Source organism: Rattus norvegicus, chromosome 8 (genome assembly GCF_021556685.1).
Source record: "Rattus norvegicus strain SHRSP/BbbUtx chromosome 8, alternate assembly SHRSP_T2T, whole genome shotgun sequence".
Classification (NCBI taxonomy): Eukaryota; Metazoa; Chordata; class Mammalia; order Rodentia; family Muridae; genus Rattus; species Rattus norvegicus.
The window spans coordinates 57,027,805-57,051,530 of record NC_141541.1 but is presented as its reverse complement, the minus strand read 5'-3'; the positions used below and the strand labels follow the sequence as shown (position 1 = coordinate 57,051,530).

Here is a 23,726-nt window from a genome sequence, read left to right as displayed (position 1 = left end):
GAAACTAGAAATGGAATTTTCCCGCTGAGACAGCAGTCTTGGACATTATGGGTCTTGACAAACTCAGCCACCAGAGTTGGGCTGGGAAGGGGTTATCAGGCTGAGATTGTACTTTGGCAAAAACAGGAAACAGAAGCAGTTTTAAATATATATATATCTTTTTTGATTATTTGGAAATCTCACATCATGCTCACCAATGGCACTCACCTCCCAGTCATCTCATGTGCCAACCCCTTCCACTCCTCTGGTTTTCTGTTTTTTGTTTTTTTTTAAATTGGGTATTTTTTTAAATTTACATTTCAAATGTTATCCCCTTTCCCAGTTTCCCCTCTGGAAACCCCTAGCCCACCCCCAACCCCTGCTTCTATGAGGGTGCTCCCCCACCCACCCACTCCCTCCCACCTCCCTGCCCTGACCTTCCCCTACACTGGGGCACTGAGCCTTCAGAGGACCAAGGGCTTCTCCTCCCATTGATGCCTGACAAGGCCACCCTCTGCTACATGTGCAGCTGGAGCCATGGGTCCCTCCATGTGTACTCTTTGGATGGTGGTTTAGTCCCTAGTAGCTCTGGGGGGATCTGATTGGTTGATATGTTCTTCCTATGGAGTTGCAAACTTCTTAGCAGTTTTTTTGTTTTTTTGTTTTTAAGTAAGCTACTAATTTCCTTCCAGATGAATTCTGATTCCATTTGATTTCACCATGTAAAAGTATGTGAATCTATGAATCTGGAACCTACAAAATTTTTTGGAAAGCAAGATACCTGAAAAATTGTGGGAGAGCGGGAAATAAGAAGCTGGATGATAATACCAAACTGGGACAAAGGTGGAAAGGAGGGACAGACCCCAATAACCACATTCTCATCTGGAACTGCTCTGAATGTCACCAGTCATTTCAATGCAGGGACAGTAAGAGTCCCAGCAATAAAAAGCCTTTCTTGTAACTATATCACCTACTTCTGGCCCTGTGCTGGTCTGAAAGCTCTGTAAGTATTAACTGATGCTGGCTTAGCTCATTTTTAACCCTTAGAGCAAACCTATGAGCACAGAGAAGTAACTCAGAGTTATTGCTGGACTGGGTGTGCTGACTGCCAGCATCTCTAAGGAGACAAAGGAACAGAAGCAAATACCCTCTTAATTCAAACCAATGCAAACATATTTTTTTTCTTTTTTTCTTTTTTTTTTTTTTTCGGAGCTGGGGACCGAACCCAGGGCCTTGTGCTTGCTAGGCAAGCGCTCTACCACTGAGCTAAATTCCCAACCCCCATATTTTTTTTCTATATTTGGACCTGGAACTTTGCATGATAATAAACTTTTAAAAAATTTGCCAGTCTTTAGGCTATCAGAAGCTGATTACTCAGTGGAACAATGTGTTCTAAACAAGCTATTAGTGGGAAGGGAGGGTAACAACTGTGGCATTCTACCAGCCAAGGCAAGCATTATATAGTGTTAATTTTTAAGGTGTTTTACTTTATTGTATAGGTGTTTTGCCTACATGTTTATCATGTTTATGCCTGGTGCCTGGGAAGGTCAGAAAAAGGCCTGGATCCCCTGGAACTGGAGTTACTTACAATGTGAGCTGCCATGTGGGTGCTGGGAATTGAACCTGGGTCCTCTGGAAGAGAAGCCAATACTCTTAAGTGCCAAGCCATGTTTCTAGTCCCTTAAATGTTAACTTTACAGGGCCAGATGTAACGGCTCATACCTGGCATCCCAGCACTTGAGAGACAGAGGCAGAAGGAGTGTTTACAGGTTGCGAGGCCAGCAAAGCCTGCCTCAAAAAGCCAAACAGGAAGAATTACAAAAGTTTATTTTTACAGTGGCCAACCAAAGTCATCCTGCACCCACAGTGTCCCCAGTTCATGCTCTGGCACTTCACAGAAGTAGATTTTAAGATTAGCCCACTCTAACCACAGCACTCCACAAAAGTGCACTCTACTGCAAACAAGACAAAGCCTGTGCTCCGTGCTAATGAAGTCAAATGATGGCAAGCACTGACAGGCTTGCATTTCCTTGACTAAGGCACTGTTTTCAGAGGCAGGAAAGAAACAGACCCGCCCATCTAGAGGAAGGCTGGCTGCACACCTCGGCTTCAGTGACTTGAGAGCCAACCAGACTTCACTAGGACAGATATCTCTTATTCTTAAATTTTTTCATACAATGTATTTTCATCATATTCTTTGCCCTCCCAAATGCAAATCATCCCTTTCCCACCACCCACCCAAACTTCATATTCTCATTCTCTCTCATTCATATTCTCTCTCTCTCTCTCTCTCTCTCTCTCTCTCTCTCTCTCTCTCTCTCTCTCTCGTGCGTGAGCAGAGAAAAAACAAAACAAAAAAACACCAAACCCTAACAAAAACAAGCACACACTGAAAACAAAAAAACAAACATGGAGTCTAGCCAGTAACAAACCAACTCAGCCTTAACCAGGATTACATGAAGAGTGGGTGATGTGTGCACACCAAGGTTGGATCTAAGTGCTGGTAGTCAGAAGAGTGTGGACATTTAATGAGATGTGAACGGGGCGGGGAGGAAAGTCCTGGCTTTTCTGAGACGGGACAGATCCTCTGTGAATTGGGCTTCTACCTCTTCTCCTTCTTTTATTTACAACCCTTTGCTATCTAGCTATTCTCACAGAACTGGGTATCGTTCAGCATACAGATGGAAACAGAGCTTGTCTGTTGGTTGTTCTAGCAATCTTTTTAGGTCTAACTAGTTTGGGCCAGCCCACCCTGGCCACTGAGATCCAGCGTGCAAACGTAAGTAAGAGCTAGTAGAAGTGCAGCCAGGAGGGCAGGCATGTTAGAGAAAGCCAGTAATTTGCTCTCAGGAAGATCATCCCTGAGGATTTGGGACTAGCCTGAGCTACACAGTGAGTTCCAGACCAGCCTGGGCTACCTAATGAGTTCTAGGCCAACCATACAGAGAGACCTAGTCTTAAAAAATGAACAAGGGGAAGGGCTCATGGCCTACCTCCCAGAGGACCTATAGGCAGATAATGGTTGCTGGGAGAGGAAGACATTTCTTCAGCTGTGTAGCCACTACTAAGTTGTTCTTATGCCTGTAAATAATCTCTCACCCATGGCCCCGAAACTGTAATTAAACCCACTGGGTCCCTGAGAAGACACCAAAGTAGGAGTTGCCAAGAGAAAGGGGGATCGTCAGGACAAGGGGGATAATGGGGTGAACATGACCAGCTTTGGCTACAGTCAAAGCCAACCTGGGCTGTAAGAAACTGTCAGGACGGCAGGCAGGCAGGCAGGCAGGCAGGCAGGCAGGCAGGCAGGCAGGCAGGCAGGCAGGCAGGCAAGCAGGCAGGCAGGCAGGCAGGCAGGCAGGCGGGTGAAAATTTCAGCTGGGCAGCAGTGATAGGCGCTTTTAATCCCAGAACTCTGGGCAGTGACAAGCAAACCTCTGAGTTTTGATGACAGCCTGGTTTACAGAATGAATTCCAGAACAGTCAGGGCAACATAGTGAGACCCTGACTTGGAAAAAAAAATGAGGAAGGAGGGAGACAGAAAGAAAAAGGGTGGAGGGAGAGAGATAAATATTTCAATCAGGTCATACGGGGATAACAAAAAGTCAAAATGGGATGAAATATATCCTTGACGTAATTATCTAGCTTATATAAAGGGAGGGAGGGAGGGGCTGGAGAGATGGCTCAGTGGTGAAAAGCACTAGCTCTTCCAGAGGTCCTGAGTTCAACTGCCAGCAACCACGGGGTAGCTCATAACCGTCTGTAATGAAATCTGGTGCCCTCTTCTGGCCTGCAGGAATATGTGAAGGCAGAACACTGCACACATATTAAAGAAGGAAGGGAGGAAGAGAGGGAGGGAGGGAGGGGGAGGGGGCCCAGGATGTCAACTGGTGAAAGCATCTGCCTTCCAAGGTTGGTGACCTGAATTTGGTCCAAGAACATACATAACAGCTGGAAGGAAGGGCTTGCTCCACAAAGTTGTCCTCCGATCTCCACACAGACTGAGACACACATCACCACTTATGTATCATCCAACCTTAAAATTTAAAACATTTATAATTAAGGGTTTTAAAAAATAATTTAGCTCACAGTCCCAAACAAAAAGAATTTATTACTTAATAAATAGAAATAGCTCACTTTTGCCCCTCGCAACCCAGGAGAAAAAAGTCCCCAAAGTACTGGACCACAAAGGAAAAGGAACTGCCCCTTCTTCTCAATGCCACCCCTAGGGGCTCCACTGTTAATCTCACCAGAACCACTGACCAGGAGTTTTTCTCACACAACATATAATGTCCTGTGATTACTTCTTTCTTTCTTTAGAGGACCTAAGAGAATGCTTCTTTCTTTCAGTATCCACCCAACTAAATATGAGAAAGGAGCCCACAAAGCCATCAGCCATGTGGAACCCGCCTACAAAACCTAAGAAAAACAGCACCCAACAGTGTACCTTGTGGGAAAGATAACAGGAAGCGGGGTCATCAGGTTCATATGCCCAGTTTTAGACATGTAGGCACAGTAAAATGTCATTGTCAGGCACGTCCTGCTCTGGCACTGGGTTACTGAGGGATTTTTAGGTTAGGATGAGTTCAGACAGAATGTGGTGAGAGGTCAGCAGCTCTGCAGCAGACAGATGGGGGACACTGTGTGTGCAGAAGTGTCTTTACATGTTGGTGTACATGCTGTGCTACACATGCATGCAGGTAGGAGGACAGATTGTACAAGCTGGTTCTTTCCTTCCTCTCCGCGGGTCCCAGGGATGAAACTCAGTCAGGTTGTTAGGCAGGACAGCAAGTGCCTGGTATCTGCTATGCCATCCTACTCAGAAAGGGTTAGTTACAATTTTTAATATTTTGATTAAAATATTTTGACTGCCTGTATGTCTGTGAACCATATGCATGCAGTGCCCACAGAGGACAGAAAAGGGCATAAGGTCCCCTGGAACTGGAGTTGTAAACTGTCTTGTTAGTGCTGGGAATTGAACCTAGGTCCTTAGGAAGAGCAGTGAATGCTCTTAACTAAAGCATCTCTCCAGCTCTTGGGGAAGGTTTTTAGCACATGCTAACAACTATTTCAAAATGGGGCGAGGGAAAGACATTACAGCTGAGTGACACGGCTTCTGAGCAAACCAGTGGTGAGGAGGGGGCAGGATGCTGTTGGGAAGCAGGGCGGTGGAGCAGACCCTGACATCTCAGACAACAGGAAGGAAGCTTTAGTCAAGTATTCTCAGATGGATGCGAAAGTGGGTGCAAAAGACTCTGACTTCACAAAGTTGTCCTCTGAGCCTCCCAGGTGCACATGGCATGCAGGTCCTCCTCTGCGCGCACGCGCGCACACACACGCGCGCGCGCACACACACACTGTACATGCACACTGCATGCACTAACAGTAACAGGAAAAACTAAAGGCAGAGCATGACCAAGGAAAGACACTCAACATGCCCACCTTGGGCTTCCATGTGCACATGCACAAAATACCTGCCCACATACCAGATGCCATCACCCACTATAACAAGGGCCATCAGACACAAAATGTTAAATCCTGTACAAGTCCACAGGCATGGGACAATTACAGCAGATAAATACTGAGACAGAAAGGAGCTGCCACTGCCAGACATTAAGGGTAGGAAAATAGGGAATGACATCATAACAGATATGAAATTTTCATTTGGAAATCTAAAAAAAAAAAAAAAAGAAAACACAAAGTCAGAGTCCTGCTCTGGGGCACAGGGTGGCTGGAACTCTGCCAGAGTGCTGGATGTTGGGTGCACACCACCACTGCCCAGCAGACTCAAATTTAAATTGTGCCTGAGAGTCAAGCAGCAAGCTTGCAGACTGGCTTGACTGGAGAGGGGGACTCACATCTCACCTATCACAACCTTCCCAAGCATCAAGTTCTTGTGCCTGGAAAACAAGACTCATAGCATCCACAGGATGCCAATGAAGAATCACCTCTGTCCAACTAAAGTGTGCTCCTGAGTAGGAAACCACTGCTGCCCTGGAGAAAAGGTCACCGCAGTCTCAGCATTACCATTTCCTAGTTGTGCCACCGATTCTCTGTTCTAGATTTACAAGATCTGACTTCAGAGGTATGAAACAGGTTGGATGACAATGTAAGTTCAAGTGTTTTCCAGCCACGTGGACATCAGGATGTTTGGGTTTAGGAAGGCTCATGCTACAATGGGAGAAATGCTTTGACATTAGAGGTAGATGACTTCGAACTCAGGCCAGGCTGTATCAGTCGACTGCAGTATGTAGGTAATGGAATCTGCTTCAGGGTTGGAGAAATGGCTCAGTGGTTGGGAGCACTGACTGCTCTTCCACAGGTCCTGAGTTCAGTTCTCAGCAACCACATGGTGGCTCACAACCATCTGCAATGGGATCTGATGCCCTCTTCTGGTGTGTCTGAAGATAGTTACAGTCAATCATATACATAAAATAATTTTTTAAAAAATTTTAAATGAAGATTTAAAAAACCTTTAATTTTTCCCACAGTCTGTTGAGATGGTTCACCAGAAAGGCTTGCTGCCAAGCCTGATGACCTGAATTCAATCCTTAGAGTTCATAGGTAGAAGAAACAGAACTTCTTGCAAGTTGTCCTGACACCCCACCACTCATACATACAAGCACATGTGCACTCCACCACTCATACACACAACCACATGTGCACTCCAACTCTGTAATAAATTGAGCTCACGTGCATGTGTGCAAGTCTTTTTAGCAAGCTTCAACACCAGGCACCAGCAGATTCTGATTTGGTAAAACCACTGACCATCTACACCACAGACCTCACATGGCCGCCTTAAGACAAGAGCTTTGCAGAAATTGCACTTAGCACTTCCATTCCTGCAGAGATCTAGAAACCTCCCTCCCTCATCCCCCTCAGCTTGAGTTCATTCTATTCAGGGTTGTGGTTCCAAGGTATCTATATTAACTTTTTTTTCTCACTGTGTGGTTCTGGCTGTCCTGGAGCTCATTATGTAGACCAGGCTGGCCTTGAACTTGGACCTCCAGCTACCTCCACCTCCTGTGTACTGGGATTGAAGTCTCGCACCATCAACACCCAGCTTTTTTTTCCCCACCAACTCTTAAACAGAGTCATGAGAGGGGCGGGTAGCTCTTCATTTTTGAAACAGGGTCTCACTTTGTCACCAATACCAAACTTACAGCAATCCTCATACCTAAGCAAAGCTGTTTTAGAAAAGAGTTTTCAGTGTCAAGCAAGGGCACTCTGGCAAAATGGTCACCATGTTTAAAACACTAAGAATTTCCCTTAAGGAATGTGGCAAGCACCACAGTGACACGGTATTTCTCTGTGTGACCAGGGGAAGAGGCATGATGACAGGAAGTGAGCAGACTGAGCCTATTTTCTAGAAAAGAACAAAAGTGTAAGAAGTGTATGCCATTGCTTGAGAGTTGGGCCTATTGGTAGAGCCAAGAGCTCACAGGAGCAGCCTTGCAAACCTAGAGAGCCATGGAGGGAGGGCCAGGTGATCCAGTTAGTTCCGAGCTGGTTTTGTTATGAAGATGGTAGAAGACAAAACAATTGTGAGGTTCTATTCCCGTAGAAAAGGAAGAAAACAAGTGGATCTGGAAGCAAAGTGAACTACACCTGGGGGTGGGGAGCGTCAGAAAACACTGTTGACAAGGTTTTGAAGGGTTTGTTGTTCCCAGGATTAAGGGCTCCAATTCACAGCAGAATGGGAGTTCTATCCTTAAGCTTCTAAAAGGTTAATGTGCAAATGAGCCCCCCAGGGATGGAGTCAAAAGGCAGAATTTGGGCTAAGGATGTGGCTCAGTAGGTAGACTCCGGGCCTTGCATGAAGTAATCCCAGCATTCAGGAGGAGACCGGAGGACTGCTGTGAGTTTGAAGGCTGCCCTGACCTATATGCTCCAGGCAAACCTGAGCTAAGGGTGAATGAACCCCTTTTAAAAAAATTTATTTGTAGTTAAGTACATTGGTGTTTTGCCCGCTTGCCCGCACGTACGTCTGTGTGAAGGTGTCTGATCCCCTGGAACTGTTAGACAGTGTGAGCCCCATGTGGTTGCTGAGTATTGAACCTGGGTCCTCTGGAAGAGCAGCCAGTGCTCTTAGTCACTGAACCATCTGTCCAGCCCCCGAATGAACCCCTTTTTAAAAAATAAGCACAGCAGACTCTGATTTAGTGGGTCGAAGATGGGGTCCAGGTGCCACTTCCTTTGAAACACACTTGACCCCACAGTATCAACACTCCATTCCAGTGTTCTAACCTACAGGAGCCGGGCAGCAGCACTAGCCAGCTCACACACCCAACTTCCTTTATGGTGAAATTCCTGGTGAGAAGCTGCTGACCCCTCTAGGTAGTTTACGGGAAGACAGTGAAGGTTTGTGGGGGTTGGGATAAAGGAGTTGGAATCGCTTGGATGAGGGTTTCTTTACCTGTACCCATTATTGTTCACATAACAGACCACATATTACTCTTGGGAGGTAAACTGTACCAGGTGAGATGCTGAACCCTGTGCGTGTCAGCAGTCACAACTGAAAAACACCCCCCCCCGGGGGGGGGTCTGCAGAGTGGCTAAGGGCACGTGCTACTCTTGCAGAGAGCACCCACAATGCAACTAAAAGCAATCTCCAAGTCCAATCCCTGAGGGTCTCATACCCTTCCCCAGCCTCCTCTCTGGGCATTCCACACACAGAGCGTGGATCTCCATACAGACAAACACCCGTACACTGTGCAAATCCTCCCTGCTGAGAGACGAGGTTAGCAGCTCCGAAACAAGCCAGACGAAACAAAAGTATACTTTTTCCATGGAAATGAGAATGAAACCAGGTGGACAAAATACCAAATAGCTCTCGAACAAGAGCAAGCTCTGACAATTAGCAAAGACTTTGAATACTGAGACCACCTGCTGCAGAGTCTGAGCGCCAGAGGTCAATCCCCAGAACTCACTGTGGAGAGAACCAACCAGCTCCTATAAGATGTCGTCTGACTTCGCGTGGGTGCCCATGTTCCTCCCTGACCTCCTCTCACAAAAATAATGTAAAAAACTTTCATCTCTTAAACGTTCAAAGCACTAGAAGAGTTCTAGAAAGGACTTCAGGAGAATGGGACCCAAGTGTGGTGGTGCACAGCTGTACCTGGGAGGTAGAGGCAAGAACAGTTCCCCGTCACCTTCAGCATCCTCAACCGAAAGGTTCAAGGCCAACCTGAGCTATCTGAGAGCTTCTCTTAAACAAACAAAACAACAATAACAAACCAAACAATAAGGGGAGGAAGAAGGAAGCCAAGTAAGTCTCAGCGAGCTGGGGCACACCTGCCCTGCTAGTATCTGGTAGGAAGGTCCAAAAGCTGTAACTAAGACCCTGTTTCAAAACAAACAAACAAAACCCCACAAACACAACAGAGGCAGGAGGGGAGAGAAAAGATGAGAATGGGGATAGAGCTCAGTGGTGAAGGGCTAGAAGCCCGGGGAAACCCCAACACCGCAAATACACAAAATAAAAATACTCACTCTGAGTCAAGCATGGTGGTACACGCCTGTAAGCAGCACTTGGGAGGCAGAAAAAGCAGATGATCTCTGTGAGTTCAAGGCCTATATAGCAAGTTCCAGGTCAGCCAGGGCTACTTTATGAGAATACCTCAAACAAAACAAAACAAAAGCCTCAGTTTGAAGTAAAGCTGCCCTGACAGAAAACGCCCTGTTGCTGGAATATAAAGACACACAAGAAAATGCCAGCACTCAAGAAACCGAGTGTGGCAGAAAAACAGCTCCGAGTTCAAGGCTGGCCTGGTCTGTACAGAAAGACCCTATCTGAGGAAGACCTAAAAATGGAAGCCATCACTATAAGAACTTGAGAGCTGGGCAGCAGTGGTGCTGGCTCGCCTTTAGTCCCAGCCCTTGGGAAACAGAGGCAGATGCACCTCATCGAGGGTTGCCTAGTCTACAGAGCTAGTTCTAAGACACTCAAGGTTACACAAAGAAATCCTGTCTCAAAAAGCAAAAAAAAAAAAAAAAAAAAAAAAAGAAAGAAAGAAAGAAAGAAAGAAAGAAAAGAAAAGAAAAGAAAAGAAAAAAGAGGCTTAGTATGGTGGCACACACCTTTTAAACTCAGTGGGAGAAGACAGGAATCTCAGTGAATATGAAACCAGCCTAGTCTATACTGTGAGACCCCTGGCCTCTCTCAAAAAAGAAAAGGGAGAGGGGCATGGTGGCAGAGCTGAGACAGTAGTATTTCAGAAAAAGCAGCAGGAAGATCTTGAGTTCTGCTACAGAGTCCGAGCACCCAACTTGTTCACCCAGGTTGGGCTACATAAAAAAAAACCTGTCATCTACACAAAATGGAAGTGAGGGCTAGAGAGACAGGCAGCTTGGAAGTTAAGAGCACCTGCAGATGAGGAACTGGGTTCAGTTCTTAGCACCTACACCAAGTAGCTCACAGGTGTCAGAGAGCTAAACCCAGGTTCTAGATGTAATGACCTCTCCAGAGGCACGCAAGGACACACACACACACACACACACACACACACACACACACACACACACGGTGCACATAAACACACGAAGGCACACACATAAAGTAAACAAATCAATCTTTTTAAAGGGGCCTGTGAGATGGCGTAGTACAAAAGCACTTGCTACACAAGCACAAGGACCTGAGTTTGATTCCCAAGAACCCACATAAAAGCTGTTGAGCAATGTCATTCAAGCACTCCTGCTACAGAGGGATAGGAGGCAGAGATCCCTAGAAGTGCCAGGGCCAGCGAGCCTGGTACATGCAGGAGAAACTGTCTCTAACAAGGTGGAAAGTGAGATTTAACAAACCAAGGCTGTGCCCTAACACGAGCACAGGTAAACAAAGGGCTGGGAGGAGGCTGGAACCTGGGTATGAGGGTACAAGTGTGTAATCCCAGCACTAGGGAGGACAGCCTGGTCTACAGGGAAACCGTGTCTGTGTGTTTCACTCTTTCTCTGTGTGTAAGTTATTACTTGTGGTGTTGGCATTATTTTAAACTTCTTTGCCTCTAAGACACTGTGGCTCACGCCTATAATCCCAGCAGTTAGAAAGCAGACAAGGGAGCATCAAGAGTCAAGGTCATGCTTCCCTCTCCTACCAAGTTGGAGGTCAGTCTGGGTTATGAGAAAACCTGTCTCAAAAACACACAAAAAAGGTCACTTTGATGAAACAGAATGCACAGGGCCACCTGATAAGAGGCTATCTGTGAATGTGCTCAAAAGACTGCACTCTCTGTGTGGGCAACAACTGTGGCTCAAAGAGCTGGAGAGATGCAGAGCCAGGTTACAACCTTCTAACACTCCAAAAAGTCACAACATGACAGGAGTTGAGGGCACCTGAGAGACTAAGGCAGGATGACCACTTCCCAAGTTCCAAGCCAGCCTTGGTCTTAAAAAAAAAAAAAAAAAAAAAAGCCAAGATTCCACAAAATCAAGGGAAATAAAAAAAGATCAACCAAGGGTTGGGGATTTAGCTCAGTGGTAGAGCACTTGCCTAATAAGCGCAAGGCCCTGGGTTCAGTCCTCAGCTCCAAAAAAAAAAAAAAAAAAAAAAAAAAAAATCAACCAAGACAGCAAGCACAACAGAGCTTCCACTCAGAGAAGAAGCACTTGCCTAGAATGCATAGGCCTGAGTTCCAAGTGGGAGATGGGGGGAGGGGAATGTGTGACCTGAATCCTCCCCCATGGTGTCAAGGGCGACAGGTTCCTAGGAAGCAAACTGACTTCAAGCTGTTTCTCCTACCCCAACAGTAAACTCTGCAGCAGGTTTTTACCTGAGGTGAGAACTGATTAAAACACAGGAAGGTGTCCTTAACTCACCAGCCTGGGGGATTCAGAGATAAAGCAAGTGTAGGCTCAGATTCCAGAGCACTCACTGAAATCGTGGATGGCCTATACATAGTTTCGTCTGTCCTTTGTACAAATGACCAACTGGGGAAGGGAAAACATGGGAAGTTTTAAATAGCTCCTGAGTGTCGGGGGAGGATAACTCCTCTCAACTATATTAAACATCTTTTAAGGGAAGGGAGAATGCCTCGTGGAGTCAAAAGAAAGAGTCCATCCTACATAGAGCTTATGGAGAGGAATAAGTTATTAATACTCTCACGAAATGTAAAAGTTATGCTACATTTCCCTTCACCGTAGCCCATGCCTTCAAGCATTTTATCCTGACCTGAGCAAAAAGGGCAACAGTTATCAAGCCTTCAAAGCTTATCATCTGTCAGCCTGGGGCAAAATCTCTGGGAATACTAGTAAATGTCATCACTCTGCAGGTCGCCGGGAGTCAGGCTACTGCAGCTAGCCACAGGCTGGGAGTGCCAAGCCCTCCCAAAATAGCTCTGACTTTATACACAATGCTCAAACACCTTACAGACAAACCCTCAAATAGAGAGTGCTGAACTACAGATCACTACTCAGCAGCCTGTGACATAGGTAAATGAAAATGCCACTGACTGAAAGGCATGTGGTCCTAAACGACGAGCCCAGAACAAATTTAAATATGACTTGCTCTCCCTCAAAATAGTATCAACATGACTGTCTCAAAACCAAATCTCACCACCTGTTTTTAAGTCACTGTCCCCAACACAAGTAGACTTAATCACAGGGGAGGTGGGAGAGAGGGAAGAAAACACAGAAAAATACAGACCAAATATCCAAAAGACATTGTTCAGTAACAATGCAATTCTCATCTAATCGCAGAAAAACCATCCACCTACTTTCATTTTGCAGCCCAAGACTTAGAGGTATCTTTTTCTACATGAATTTTAAAGAACCTGCTCTGTTTTAAACTTGTAGTCCTCATGTGATAGGCCCCAGGTTTGACCCTCAGCATCTCAAATTATTAAAATTTAATAATAAAAGACATAGTTTCTCGGGGCTGGGGATTTAGCTCAGTGGTAGAGCGCTTACCTAGGAAGCGCAAGGCCCTGGGTTCGGTCCCCAGCTCCGAAAAAAAAAAAAGACATAGTTTCTTAGCATCTCATTTTTTGTATTCTAAATATTTTATAAATTTTCTCGCTTGCAAGCTCGGTATTTGAATACTTGGTACAGGTTTTCCATTTTGTCATTTAAAAAGTGCAGTTCTTGAGGAGTGAGAATGTTGTGTTACGTTATAACATTCCAAAGTAACACAAGATGACAGTTTCAAATTGCCCACCTCCCGAGTTTCTTTAAGAGACATGATGAGCCTTTTGATTTACTCCACATCAGTGTTTCTGAAGGCTCACCATCTTAGCCCTAAGAGCCTTGTAATGTTATATTATTAAGAACCTATAACGTGCCTTTTATTCATTGTGTTGTTCCTCTCCCCTCCTTCAAAACCTACAGTGATCAATGAGATAATTCGGGAAGCTGATTTGTTTCCGAAAGAAAAGGAAGAACTGAACGAAAAGCGGGGCGGGAAAAGGAGGAGTGGGGCTCCGGGTCTTTTTTGCACTTTGTTGATAAACGCCGGCTTTAAGTGAGGTAACTTAAGTCTGCTTAAGCCTCTAGGAAACCACTGCCACAAAACTGATTTGAGAGTCAGATCAAGGCACAGGAGTCTTGCTTTTGGGAAGTTTGTAGCTGCTGGGTCGGGCCCGGGGCACACTTCGGGGTGACCCCGCTGCCTATGATCTCACGTGCAACCCCTCCCGTTAGGGTCCCTAGCACCGGGTCCCACACTCAGTCTTGCTCGGACCCTGAGGTGGCCCATACAACCAGGCAACCTTACACAGGCTCTCGACCCCAGCCTCTCAAGTCCCCGGCGGTCGGGGTTGCTCTCGCCCTAGCCCGCAGGCCCCGGCCTCTTGTCCGCCCGCGCCCGCTTGGCCCGCCGCGCCCCTCTCGGCCGGAACCCGGGCCCCGCTACCCTCACCCGCCGCTCACCGAGCCATGGCCGTCCGCCGCCCCCGCCGCGTCGTCCTGCTGCAGCTCCGCAGTCATGGCCGTGGTGCCTCCGCGTGTAGCCCCACTCTCGTTGTCGTCTTCGCCGCGGTCACCACCGCCACCACCGCCGCCCCCGAAGCCCCGGAGTACCGGGAGGCACCGCCCACACGTCCCGCCCCCGCCCGCGGCGCGCGCTGGAAGCCCCGCCCACGCCAGCCCGCTCCCAACACTCCCCACCTACAGCACGGGGCAGAGGCTCCGCCCACGGCGTTCGCTGGATGCCCCACCCCCGCCCGCCGGCTCCAACCCTCTTGCGGCTTGCGCCGGAGACTCCGCCCACATGCCCCACCCACACAACCGGAGTCCCTCATACACAAGGCCCCGCCCACGCCAGCGAGAGCCCGGGCGGCCCCGCCCATACACTCTGCTCACGCCCGCAGCGTGCGCCAGAGGCGTCACCCACGCGCCCGCCCCTGGCTTGCGTGAGCCGGAGGCGGGGCGTCTTCCCGTGCTCCGGCCCACGTGACCGCAGCCGGGCACAGACTGAGGGGTCAACGTCGCATCACCAGCTGTTTCGATTTCCGCCTTAGGTGCCCTGGAAGTGGGCGGCGAGGCCTCTGGGTTTCCAAGACTCCTTTTTTTGCCCATCCTGCACTGGCTGAGCCTCACATCTGCGTCCGTCCTCCACCCAGCTCGCCATAGGCCTCGAGAGGCTACTAGGTTCCTTCTTCTGACAGACTTTCTCACTAGGCCTCCTAGCCATTTCCTATTCTGGGAATGCGAAGAGAATCAGAGAGAATCGAGTGGTTTGGATAAAGACAACTGAACAGGCAGAACCTTCTCAGAGCTCTGCATCGTGTCTTAATCCTGAACAGAGGTGCCACATGTTCCAAATTCCTGTTTTCAGGTCACGTATGTGTAAACTGTGTTGAGCCTAGCGCCCGCACTAAGCCACATCCTACCCTTTTTAATGTTTGGGAAGAAGGGTTTAATTGTTGGTGGTTTGGGTTTGGATTTTTTGAGACAGGGTGTCACGAGAGTTGAACTATCTTCAGACTAACTGTGTAGCCAAGGTTGGCCTTACATTTTTGATTCTCTCCCTCCACCTGGTCGTATGATGATAAGTCTTTACTGCCATGTTCAATCTAATGTTTTACTTTGAGATGATCTCATTAAGTTGCCCAGGCTGCTTTGAACTTTTACGCTTCTGCCATAGGCTCCTAGGTGTCTGAAATTTGGGACCTGTGTTTATCAGGTCCATCTTTGTCAGGATTCTCTGAGGACAGAACCATTAGATTTGATAAAATTATAATAGGAGGGCCCCGGAGAGATGGCTCAGCGGTTAAGAGCTTCAAAAGCACTGGCTACTCTTCCAGAGGTCCTGAGTTTAATTCCCAGCAACCACATGGTAGCTCACAACCATCTGTCATGAGATCTGATGCCCTCTTCTGGTATGCAGCTGTACATGCACTTAGAGCACTCCTATATGTAAAGTTGTTTTTTTTTTTTTGTTTTGTTTTGTTTTGTTTTTTTTTTTTTGGGTTCTTTTTTTTTTCGGAGCTGGGGACCGAACCCAGGGCCTTGTGCTTCCTAGGTAAGCGCTCTACCACTGAGCTAAATCCCCAGCCCCAGTTTTTTTTTTTTTTTTTTTTTTTTAAGATTTATTTATTATATATAAGTACACTGTAACTCTCTTCAGACATGCCAGAAGAGGGCATCAGATTCCATTACAGATGGTTGTGAGCCACCATGTGGTTGCTAGGATTTGAACTCAGGACCTCCGGAAGAGCAATGAGTGCTCTTAAGCCATCTCTCCAGCCCCAAAGTTTTTTAAAGTAGTAGAAAATTATGGAGAGACTGATTAAATTATTAGGTTGACTTACACCATCAAAGGCAGGTGTGTCCAGTGTCTGCACTCACTGGAGAGTCAAATCACAGAACAGTAGGAGTCAGTACAAGAAGCTAGAATTCCTAAGATTTAGTAGTAGTAAACCATTTATGTGGGTGCTGAGACTCAAACTCAGGGCCTCTACAAGAGCAGTGTATGCTTTTAACCACTGAGCCGTCTCTCCAGCCCCATTTTCTTAAGTGGTATAGCCACAGTTAACTTATTCATGCATCATTAAGTAATCCCTCACTCATGCTTGTGTAAGCAGCCCAGTTGAATCTCAGTGGGTCACTGTCCTACAGTAATTCCAAATTCAACCTACTTTGGAAAGTAGCACCTTATGCTCAGGAAGTAGACAACTCAAAGACTTCAGGAAGTCCTTGAAACTGACCAGAGTCACTAGGTCCCACCCTCCTGAAACTTACATAAACAGGGCAGCTGAGAGAAAGGGAGCTGCCTGGAAAGAGGCTCAGACAAGCCAAGCTGCCTGCAAGAGACCCACTCCAGCCTGTCTCGGAGCCTGCAAGTGGTGCATTGTGCTTCAGGTTTCCAGCTTTATTGGATTGTCACTCATGCTGGGATGGGTTTTGGTGATAACAGCTATCTATGAGTCATTTCTGCTCCTATAAATGGCCTTCACTTACACTCCTATAGGTACCTCCAGTAAAACTCATTCATTTGCTAAGTTGGACTTTGGAATTCTTACTTTAGTCAAATACACAATATACATGTATGATAGTCGCAGAGAACTGGGGGAGGCTAGATATAGTGGCCTGTCCCTTTAATCTCAGCACTCAGGAAGCAGAGGTGGTTGATTCGCTTATGAATTCGAGGCTAACCTGGTCTACAGATCAAGTTCCAGGACAGCAAGAGCTACACAGAGAAACCCTGTCTCAAAAAAACAAACAAACAAACAAAAAAAAACCAAAACAAAACAAACCCACACACACAGGGAAGAGAGTGAGGAGGAAGGGAGGGACAGATATGGCTGTGTATGCCTATAATCCTAACTAACACTTGGAAGACTGAGGCAGAAGAATTGCTGTGAGTTTGAGACTAAACTGAGACTAACTATGTATTAAGTCCAAGGCTAGCCTAGAGCACATAAACAAAAGCCTATCTCAACAAAACAAAGGGCAACAAGAGAGACACACACACTGGTGACACTGCTCAAAGGAAGGCTTCTAGGAACAGAGTTTTCATTAAGACAGTCTGTCACTGTGTCTCCTAGACTGGCCTTCAACTCTAGATCCTACTGCACCAGTCTCCCTGTGCTGAGATAACAGTCCTAGGCCATCTGGCCTGGTGGAAGCAAGTTTTTAATCAAAGGAAAGTATACATACTCAGATTGGAAAAAGTCATCAAATTCAGATTTGAGCATGTTCCTGAGTTCATATAATGTGTTCAAAACAATGACAGAGGTCTGGGGGGAGATGGCTCAGTAAGGTAGAAGCCAGCCTGAGGTCATGAGTTAGATTCCCACGACCCTCATCGTGGAAGGAGCGGTCCAACCCCTGTGCTGTGGCATACCCTCCCATGCACATCTACATAAATAAGTAATAATAAAGATTATAGCTCTGATTCTCTGACACACACACACACACACACACACACACACACACACACACACAGAGCCACACACCAGAAGCAGACAGGAAAGCCTCCGTGGAGTATTTAGTATTTTAATGTGCCAGGTTTATTCTAGGTCTCATAAAAAGAGTAAATCCAAATGAACCAGCTATTTTTAGTTGGCTCCTTGTTTCTGTGGAGGCTGTTATCTGAAATAACAACAGTGAACAATTCTGAAGTCTCCATAATCAGTCCTTTACAGGGGAGCAGCCTTCCCTCTCCCCAAATCCTACCCCTGAAGCATGGGTGTTTACTCCAAAAGGTGCCTGCCTGGAGCCTAACAAAGGCTCAGAGATCAACCACACTTGAAAAGGAAATCAAAACAGAGACTAAAGTTCTGCAAAGGGCGTGTGCCCTCTTTGTAGCTTTACTCAAAACAGCAGGCCACGGCCACAGTATGAGTGATCAGAGCTCTGACAGAAAGGCATCCAGACCTCTCACTTTAGGAACCACAAAGCAGTACTTGAAAGGAAAAAAAAATACACACAAAATTAAGGGACAAATGTAACCCAATAAGAGGAACAGAAAACCCCAAACCATGCCTACCTATTCTCGTAGACTATGAGAAGAATGGCACGCTGTGGTGCCATTACCCTGAATCCTAGCACTCCTAAGGAGGGGACAGAAAGATTACTGAAAGTTTGAAGCCAGTGTGTGTGGGCTACATAGAAGCACCGGGTTATCCTGGGCTCTAGAGTTAAGACCCTGTTTCAGAGAGACAGGGAGAGAAATGAATCCCAACAACTATTTAATAAAGAAGCAAAACCTATAACAACAAAACTAATAGGTAATAAAGATAGAAATGTAAACAAGGGCTGGAGAGATGGCTCAGCGGTTAAGAGGACCCGACTACTCTTCCAGAGGTTCAATTCCCAGCAACCACATGGTGGCTCACAACCATCTGTACTGAGATCCGATTCCCTCTTCTGGTGTGTCTGAAGACAGCTACAGTGTACTTATATATAATAAATGAATAAATCTTTAAAAAAAAAAGAAATGTAAACAAAGAGAAGGCCGGAGTTTAGGTCTATAGAAGACGTTTTGTCTAGCAGGTAGGAGGCCCTGGGCTTGATTCATAGCATGATATTAACAGCACAGAGAGACAATGTCCCTCAGTTGGCTAGAGTGTTTGCCTAGTATGCAGGATGCCCTAGGTTCAACCTTCAGCACCCCCTAAACAGCATGATGGTGTGCTGTGTCCATCACGGAAGTTCAGGGAGGAGGATCAGAGGTTCAAGGTCATCCTCTCCTGTGTATTGAGTTTGATATCCTCCTATCTTAAAAAACAAAAGCAAAAAAGGACGAAGAAACAAAAACAATAAGAATCTGGAAAGCAATAAGACGAGTGATCTAAATCTGTTAATGTCAATAATTACTTTAAATAGTAATGGATCAAACATTCTAATTAAAAGGAAGAGCTTAACACATTGGCATTTAAAAGGCAAGCACAACAATGACCCGGAAACAGTTTTGCTGGGGAATGGACTTCTTTGAGCACAGCTATTCTGTTGGTTAAGTCCAGGTTTTCAGTCTTATCAACCGTTAACTACAAGAGATAATGTCTTTAAACCTACCACGGGCACGGCTCTATACATAGTTTTTAATTGCTGCTTGTCTTCTGTTTTTCTTTATCCATTCCCAGAGCTTTAGTCAAGTTTAGATGGTACATTCATTGTCTTAAAGACCACTCTTTTAATCCCAGGATTCAAGAGGTGGAGGAGGGGAGATCAGAAAGTCAAGGTCATCCTCAGACTCTCACTGAGTGTGAAGCTAGACTAAAGTACAAAGAAAATGTCAGAAAGGGCAGAGCAGAGGAGCAATGCCCAACCCAAGCAAACCTGAAATACCTAAGCCTTTGGACTACCCAGCCATTCATTTCTTTACCGTGGTGTGCTATTCTAATTCAATACCCGCAAGTTGGAAGAGTTCTACTGCTCCTTTGTGGGCAGTAATACAATGATGGTGTGTCTTCTTGCTACCCAGATGTCAGGTTGTCCAACTGCAAAACCCGATGTTGGCATCTGTCATTGTGGATGGCTGTTGGCATCAGTTATCACAGTAAACTCCAAAAAGCTGAGTATAAGAAATCCTATGGAGGAGCGTTTGAGGGATCAAGAGGGGAAGAAGAGAAGAAAGACTAAGGAGGAGACATTGAATTGCAAGGTAGACCTCGGCTGAACATTTTAAGTGTTGGATTAGCCATAAAAGGGAAGGGAGACAGGGCTGACCTTTATACCCACTGGAAGTAAGTCACCCCGGGACAGGATGTGACCTTGGAAAAAGTATTACCATTTAGCCAAGGTATATAGTCTTTAAAAAACCAAGTTGTTGTTGTTGTTGTTGTTATTACTATTATTATTATTATTATTATTATTACTGTGGTGTGTGTGTGTGTGTGTGTGCAGGCATATACATGGAGGTTAGAAAACAACTTTCCGGAGCTGATTCTCTCCTTTCACCATGGATTGGTTCCAGGACTCAAATCTCAGCTAGTCAGGCTTGTTCAGCAGGGACTTTTACCCACTGAAGAATTTGGGGTAAACACTCTTCTCACTAAAGCAAGCTTTGGTGCATCATGGAAGACGGGGACACCTGAATAGTACAAGCACCTTCCACACTGGCCTCCGGGATGAAGTGCTGGACACAGCTCGAAGCTGTGTAGGATCCGGAAGTCCGTATACCCAGGTCTACAAGACAAGGCAATCACTATTCAGATCACCAGAACTAGGGACACAGCTCTGGCTGCTGACGGTTTCTGGAAGTCCTTTTTGGTTTCGATTTTTAGAACACGATATTGCTATGTGGCCCAAGCTGACCTCATTTTCAAAGCAACTCCCCTGCCTCAGCTTCCCAGATACAGATATTACAGGTGAGTGCTATGATGTCAGCTTTCCTAACCGCATCCCTTAAGAGTGAAATACAAATCAGGGTGTGTACCCTGCCTGTATACCCAGAAGGAAGATTGAGAGTTCAAGGTCATCTCCTGCCAGATATGGAACCTGAGGCCAGCCTGGGCCGCAGGGAAACTCAGGGAAAGAAGAGAAGGAAAGGAGAAGGAGAGGAGGAGGAAAATGAGGAGGAAACTAGTTGGGCGTGGTGACACATGCTTGGAATTTTAAGAGCCTGAGGCAAAAAGATCACCAAGAGACTCTCTGGCAGCCAGCCGAGCCGGGTCAGGGAGCCTCAGGTTCATTGAAAGACCCTGACTAACAACAACAACAACAACAACAACAACAACAACAACAATAATAATAAATATGAAGAGAAAAAGTCAGAGTGACCTGATGTTGACCTCTGTGTTCCACGTACCTGTGAAGTTGTGTACTTATACACATACCAACACAAACTTACACACACACACACACACACACACACACACACACACACACACACACACTGGTTTACCCCCGCTGATTCTGAAGTCATGGGATATGGGATGTGTTTGAAACTCCATGGTGACTGTCATGTGTGGCCACATCTGCAAACAACAAGCTCGAAGAAGCAGGCTCACCTGTACATGGACTGAATGAATTCCCACTCAATGACTGATTCTGCTTCAATGTCCATGAAAATCTTCTTTGCATATGTCTGCTTCTGTTTTATAGTCTCACTGTGCCTCCTCAGTCCCAGTGCACTGTAACTCTGAAACAGTGACCCACAATAAGAAAGATGTGGTCAGGTCAGGAACCCTGTGCCTCTGGTAAAATTTATAGACAAATCATCAAAGCTGTCGGGGGAAAGAAGAGTGCCTTCTAGTAGGAGTAATGTTCATTTGAAAATAGCTAATTGCATTTCTGCATGACTGAGCTCTAAAAAAGCTAGTCCTTAGGGTTCTCAGAAACAGTATGGAGTTCCAGTCTCCTCCCGGCTGCCTGCAGTTCAAGATGTAGAACTCTCAGCTCCTCCAGCACCGTGTCAGCCTGCAGGCTGCCATGCTTCCCTCTATGATCACAGTGAACTGAACCTCTGAACCGGTAAGCTAGCCCCAATTAAATGTTTTCCTTTATAAGAGTGGCTGGGGGTCATGGTGTCTCTTCACAGCAATAAAACCCTAAGACACCAGGCATGCAGGAAGTCCAGGTTCCACCTCCAGCATCAGAAAAACCAGGCATGATGTCGTTCCAGTAATCCCAACACTCCAGAGGAGAGACGGGAGGATCATGAAGTGCATCTTCCACTACATATGTTGAAGACTCAGAAACTGTACCTCCCTTATGTCACGCTGTCCCCTGCAATGGAGCATATTTCACGGTCCCTGCAGATCTTTTCTGCATCCCTGGTAGTGTTTCTATGTTTCCACTAGGCTTCTGTGCTTTTACTGCTGAGGTCTATGGCTCAGATTTTTGCCAGACTTTTCTTCTGAACTAATAAAGCTTTGTCTGCCCAGGAGAAGCGTGGGAAACTTCTAGGAGTCCCTTCCTTTCTGCAATCCTAGACCACGCAGATCCCTTACACCAGTGAGGTAAGTGGCAGTGTGCACGCCGGGCCCCCTTGTGCAGCTTTCTTGGTCACACTCCCCTGTAGGCCCAGGACGAAAAAATTTCATCTCATTTCCTGCTCTCTATTGCATGAAGCGGAAATTCCTGGTTGTATCATGTGATATAGGCTCACGTGATGTTTTGCTGACGCAAGACCCGTGAGAGGACTCGTGATGTTTAGAGAGAATATAAGTAGGACTCAACAGCCAGTGTCGGGACCGGGCACTTGCATAGCTAGCCATGCAGCTCCTTATTGGTCTCAAGCCTCTGCTGTCCTTCACTTCCTTGAGAGAGACACAGCAGAGAACTCCTGGCACTGCAGTTGGTCCTGGTCACTCCTGCTGGCTCTGTGCTGATTTGGTGGAGACCTGGCAGTTTCTGCTGGATCTTGCTGTCCTTGCTGATTAGTGTTTGGTGGTACTTTTGAACTGAGCTGTTAGTATCCTGATACTACTGAACTGGACTGCTGGTATCCTGACAAATGGAGAATGGAATCTCGACCAAAGAACTACTTGTAAACAGGTCCACATCCCCTTGTCCTGTCTGCCATCTTTTCGACTCTACCTTTGGACAGTGGGTGAGAAGGCGGGGGTAGGGGGTTGGGGGAGTGTTGAAGTGTTCGAGAACCCTTATTAAAGTAGCTTTTGAAAAATCTAAGCCTACAATTGTGTACATGAAATAAATCACCTGTAGCCAGATCCTGATGGCAGGGAGCTTCTAAGACCTTATAGAATTTGACTTTCTTATAACATATGACAAAATTCAGTATGGTTTTAAATCATTGTTTGTTTTGAGACAGAGTCTTGCTATGTGGCCTATGTTGGCCACAAACTCTTGGCAATCCTTCTGTGTCAGCCTCCAGGATGCCGAGATTACAGGCTTGTATGATCAGCTCTGTTTCAAAACTTCTCAGCGGGGGGGGGGGGGATTCATTTATTTACTCCTACTCAGGAATTCTACTCTTTTTTTTTTTTTTAAAAAGGTTTACTTTATTATATATAAGTACGCTGTAGCTGTCTTCAGACACACCAGAAGAGGGCATCAGATCCCATTACAGATGGTTGTGAGCCATCGTGTGGTTGCTGGGATTTGAGCTCAGGACCTCTGGAAGAACAGTCAGTGCTCTTAACCTCTCAGCCATCTCTCCAGCTCAGGAATTCTACACTTAAGAAGTCACTTAAGAGGGGCAGGAGAGGGGTTGGGGCTTTAGTTCAGTGGTAGAGCGCTTGCCTAGCAACCGCAAGGCCCTGGGTTCAGTCCCCAGCAAGAGGGGCAGGAGAAATAGCTCAGTGATTAAGAGCACTGGCTGCTTTCTAGAGGACTGGGTTTTAATTCCCAGCACCCACCTGGCCGCTCACTGCTGTCTGTAACTCCAGTTTCCAGAGATCTGACACACTCACACAGATATCCGTGCAGACATCAACACACATGAACTTAAAAAAAAAAAAAAAAAAAAAAAAAAAAAAAAAAAAAAGGTCTAGGCTGTGGTGGCTCATGCATTTAATCCCAACACTCAGGAGTTCCAGGACAGCCAAGCCAAGCTGGAAAAAAAAAAAAAAGTCACGTAGAAAACTGGAAGTCTCCTTTGAATGGAGATTTGAAGGAGCAAGAGTGAAGTGGTTAGTGTGGGGTGGATACATAGTTAATAGTTGTAAGTTGACAGAGTGGACAGGTGGGTTGGTGTGGGGCAACTCCAAGAGGGAAATTAAGAGCAAAGTAAGAGTGACCCAAACTGAAGAATACACGACTTTCGAATAGTCTGAAAACAGCATATAATAAAGTTTAGAGTTGCCAGAGGCCTCATCAGCTATAGGCACTTGCCCAGGGGCCCGACAACCTAGGTTTGATCCCCTGGATCCACATGGTGAAGGGAGAGAACCAACTCCTCCAGGCTG

The 23,726-nt window shown here is 46.3% G+C and overlaps 1 protein-coding gene across 13 annotated transcripts in view; it reads right to left on the bottom strand.

Annotated features, from left to right (window-relative positions):
• The window catches only part of Usp28 (ubiquitin specific peptidase 28), a 60,400-nt gene extending 46,403 nt beyond the window's left edge, over positions 1 to 13,997 (bottom strand). For 7 of the 13 annotated variants that reach the window (NM_001436504.1, NM_001436506.1, NM_001436505.1 and 4 more), the window contains exon 1: positions 13,837 to 13,997. In NM_001436504.1, coding sequence (NP_001423433.1) covers positions 13,837 to 13,893 — 57 coding nt within the window. In that variant the 5' untranslated portion in view covers positions 13,894 to 13,997. The remainder of the gene's footprint in view (positions 1 to 13,836) is intronic. The other 6 variants (XM_087561899.1, XM_087561901.1, XM_087561904.1 and 3 more) reach the window with 1 other exon arrangement.
• Positions 13,998 to 23,726: the final 9,729 nt, after the last annotated feature.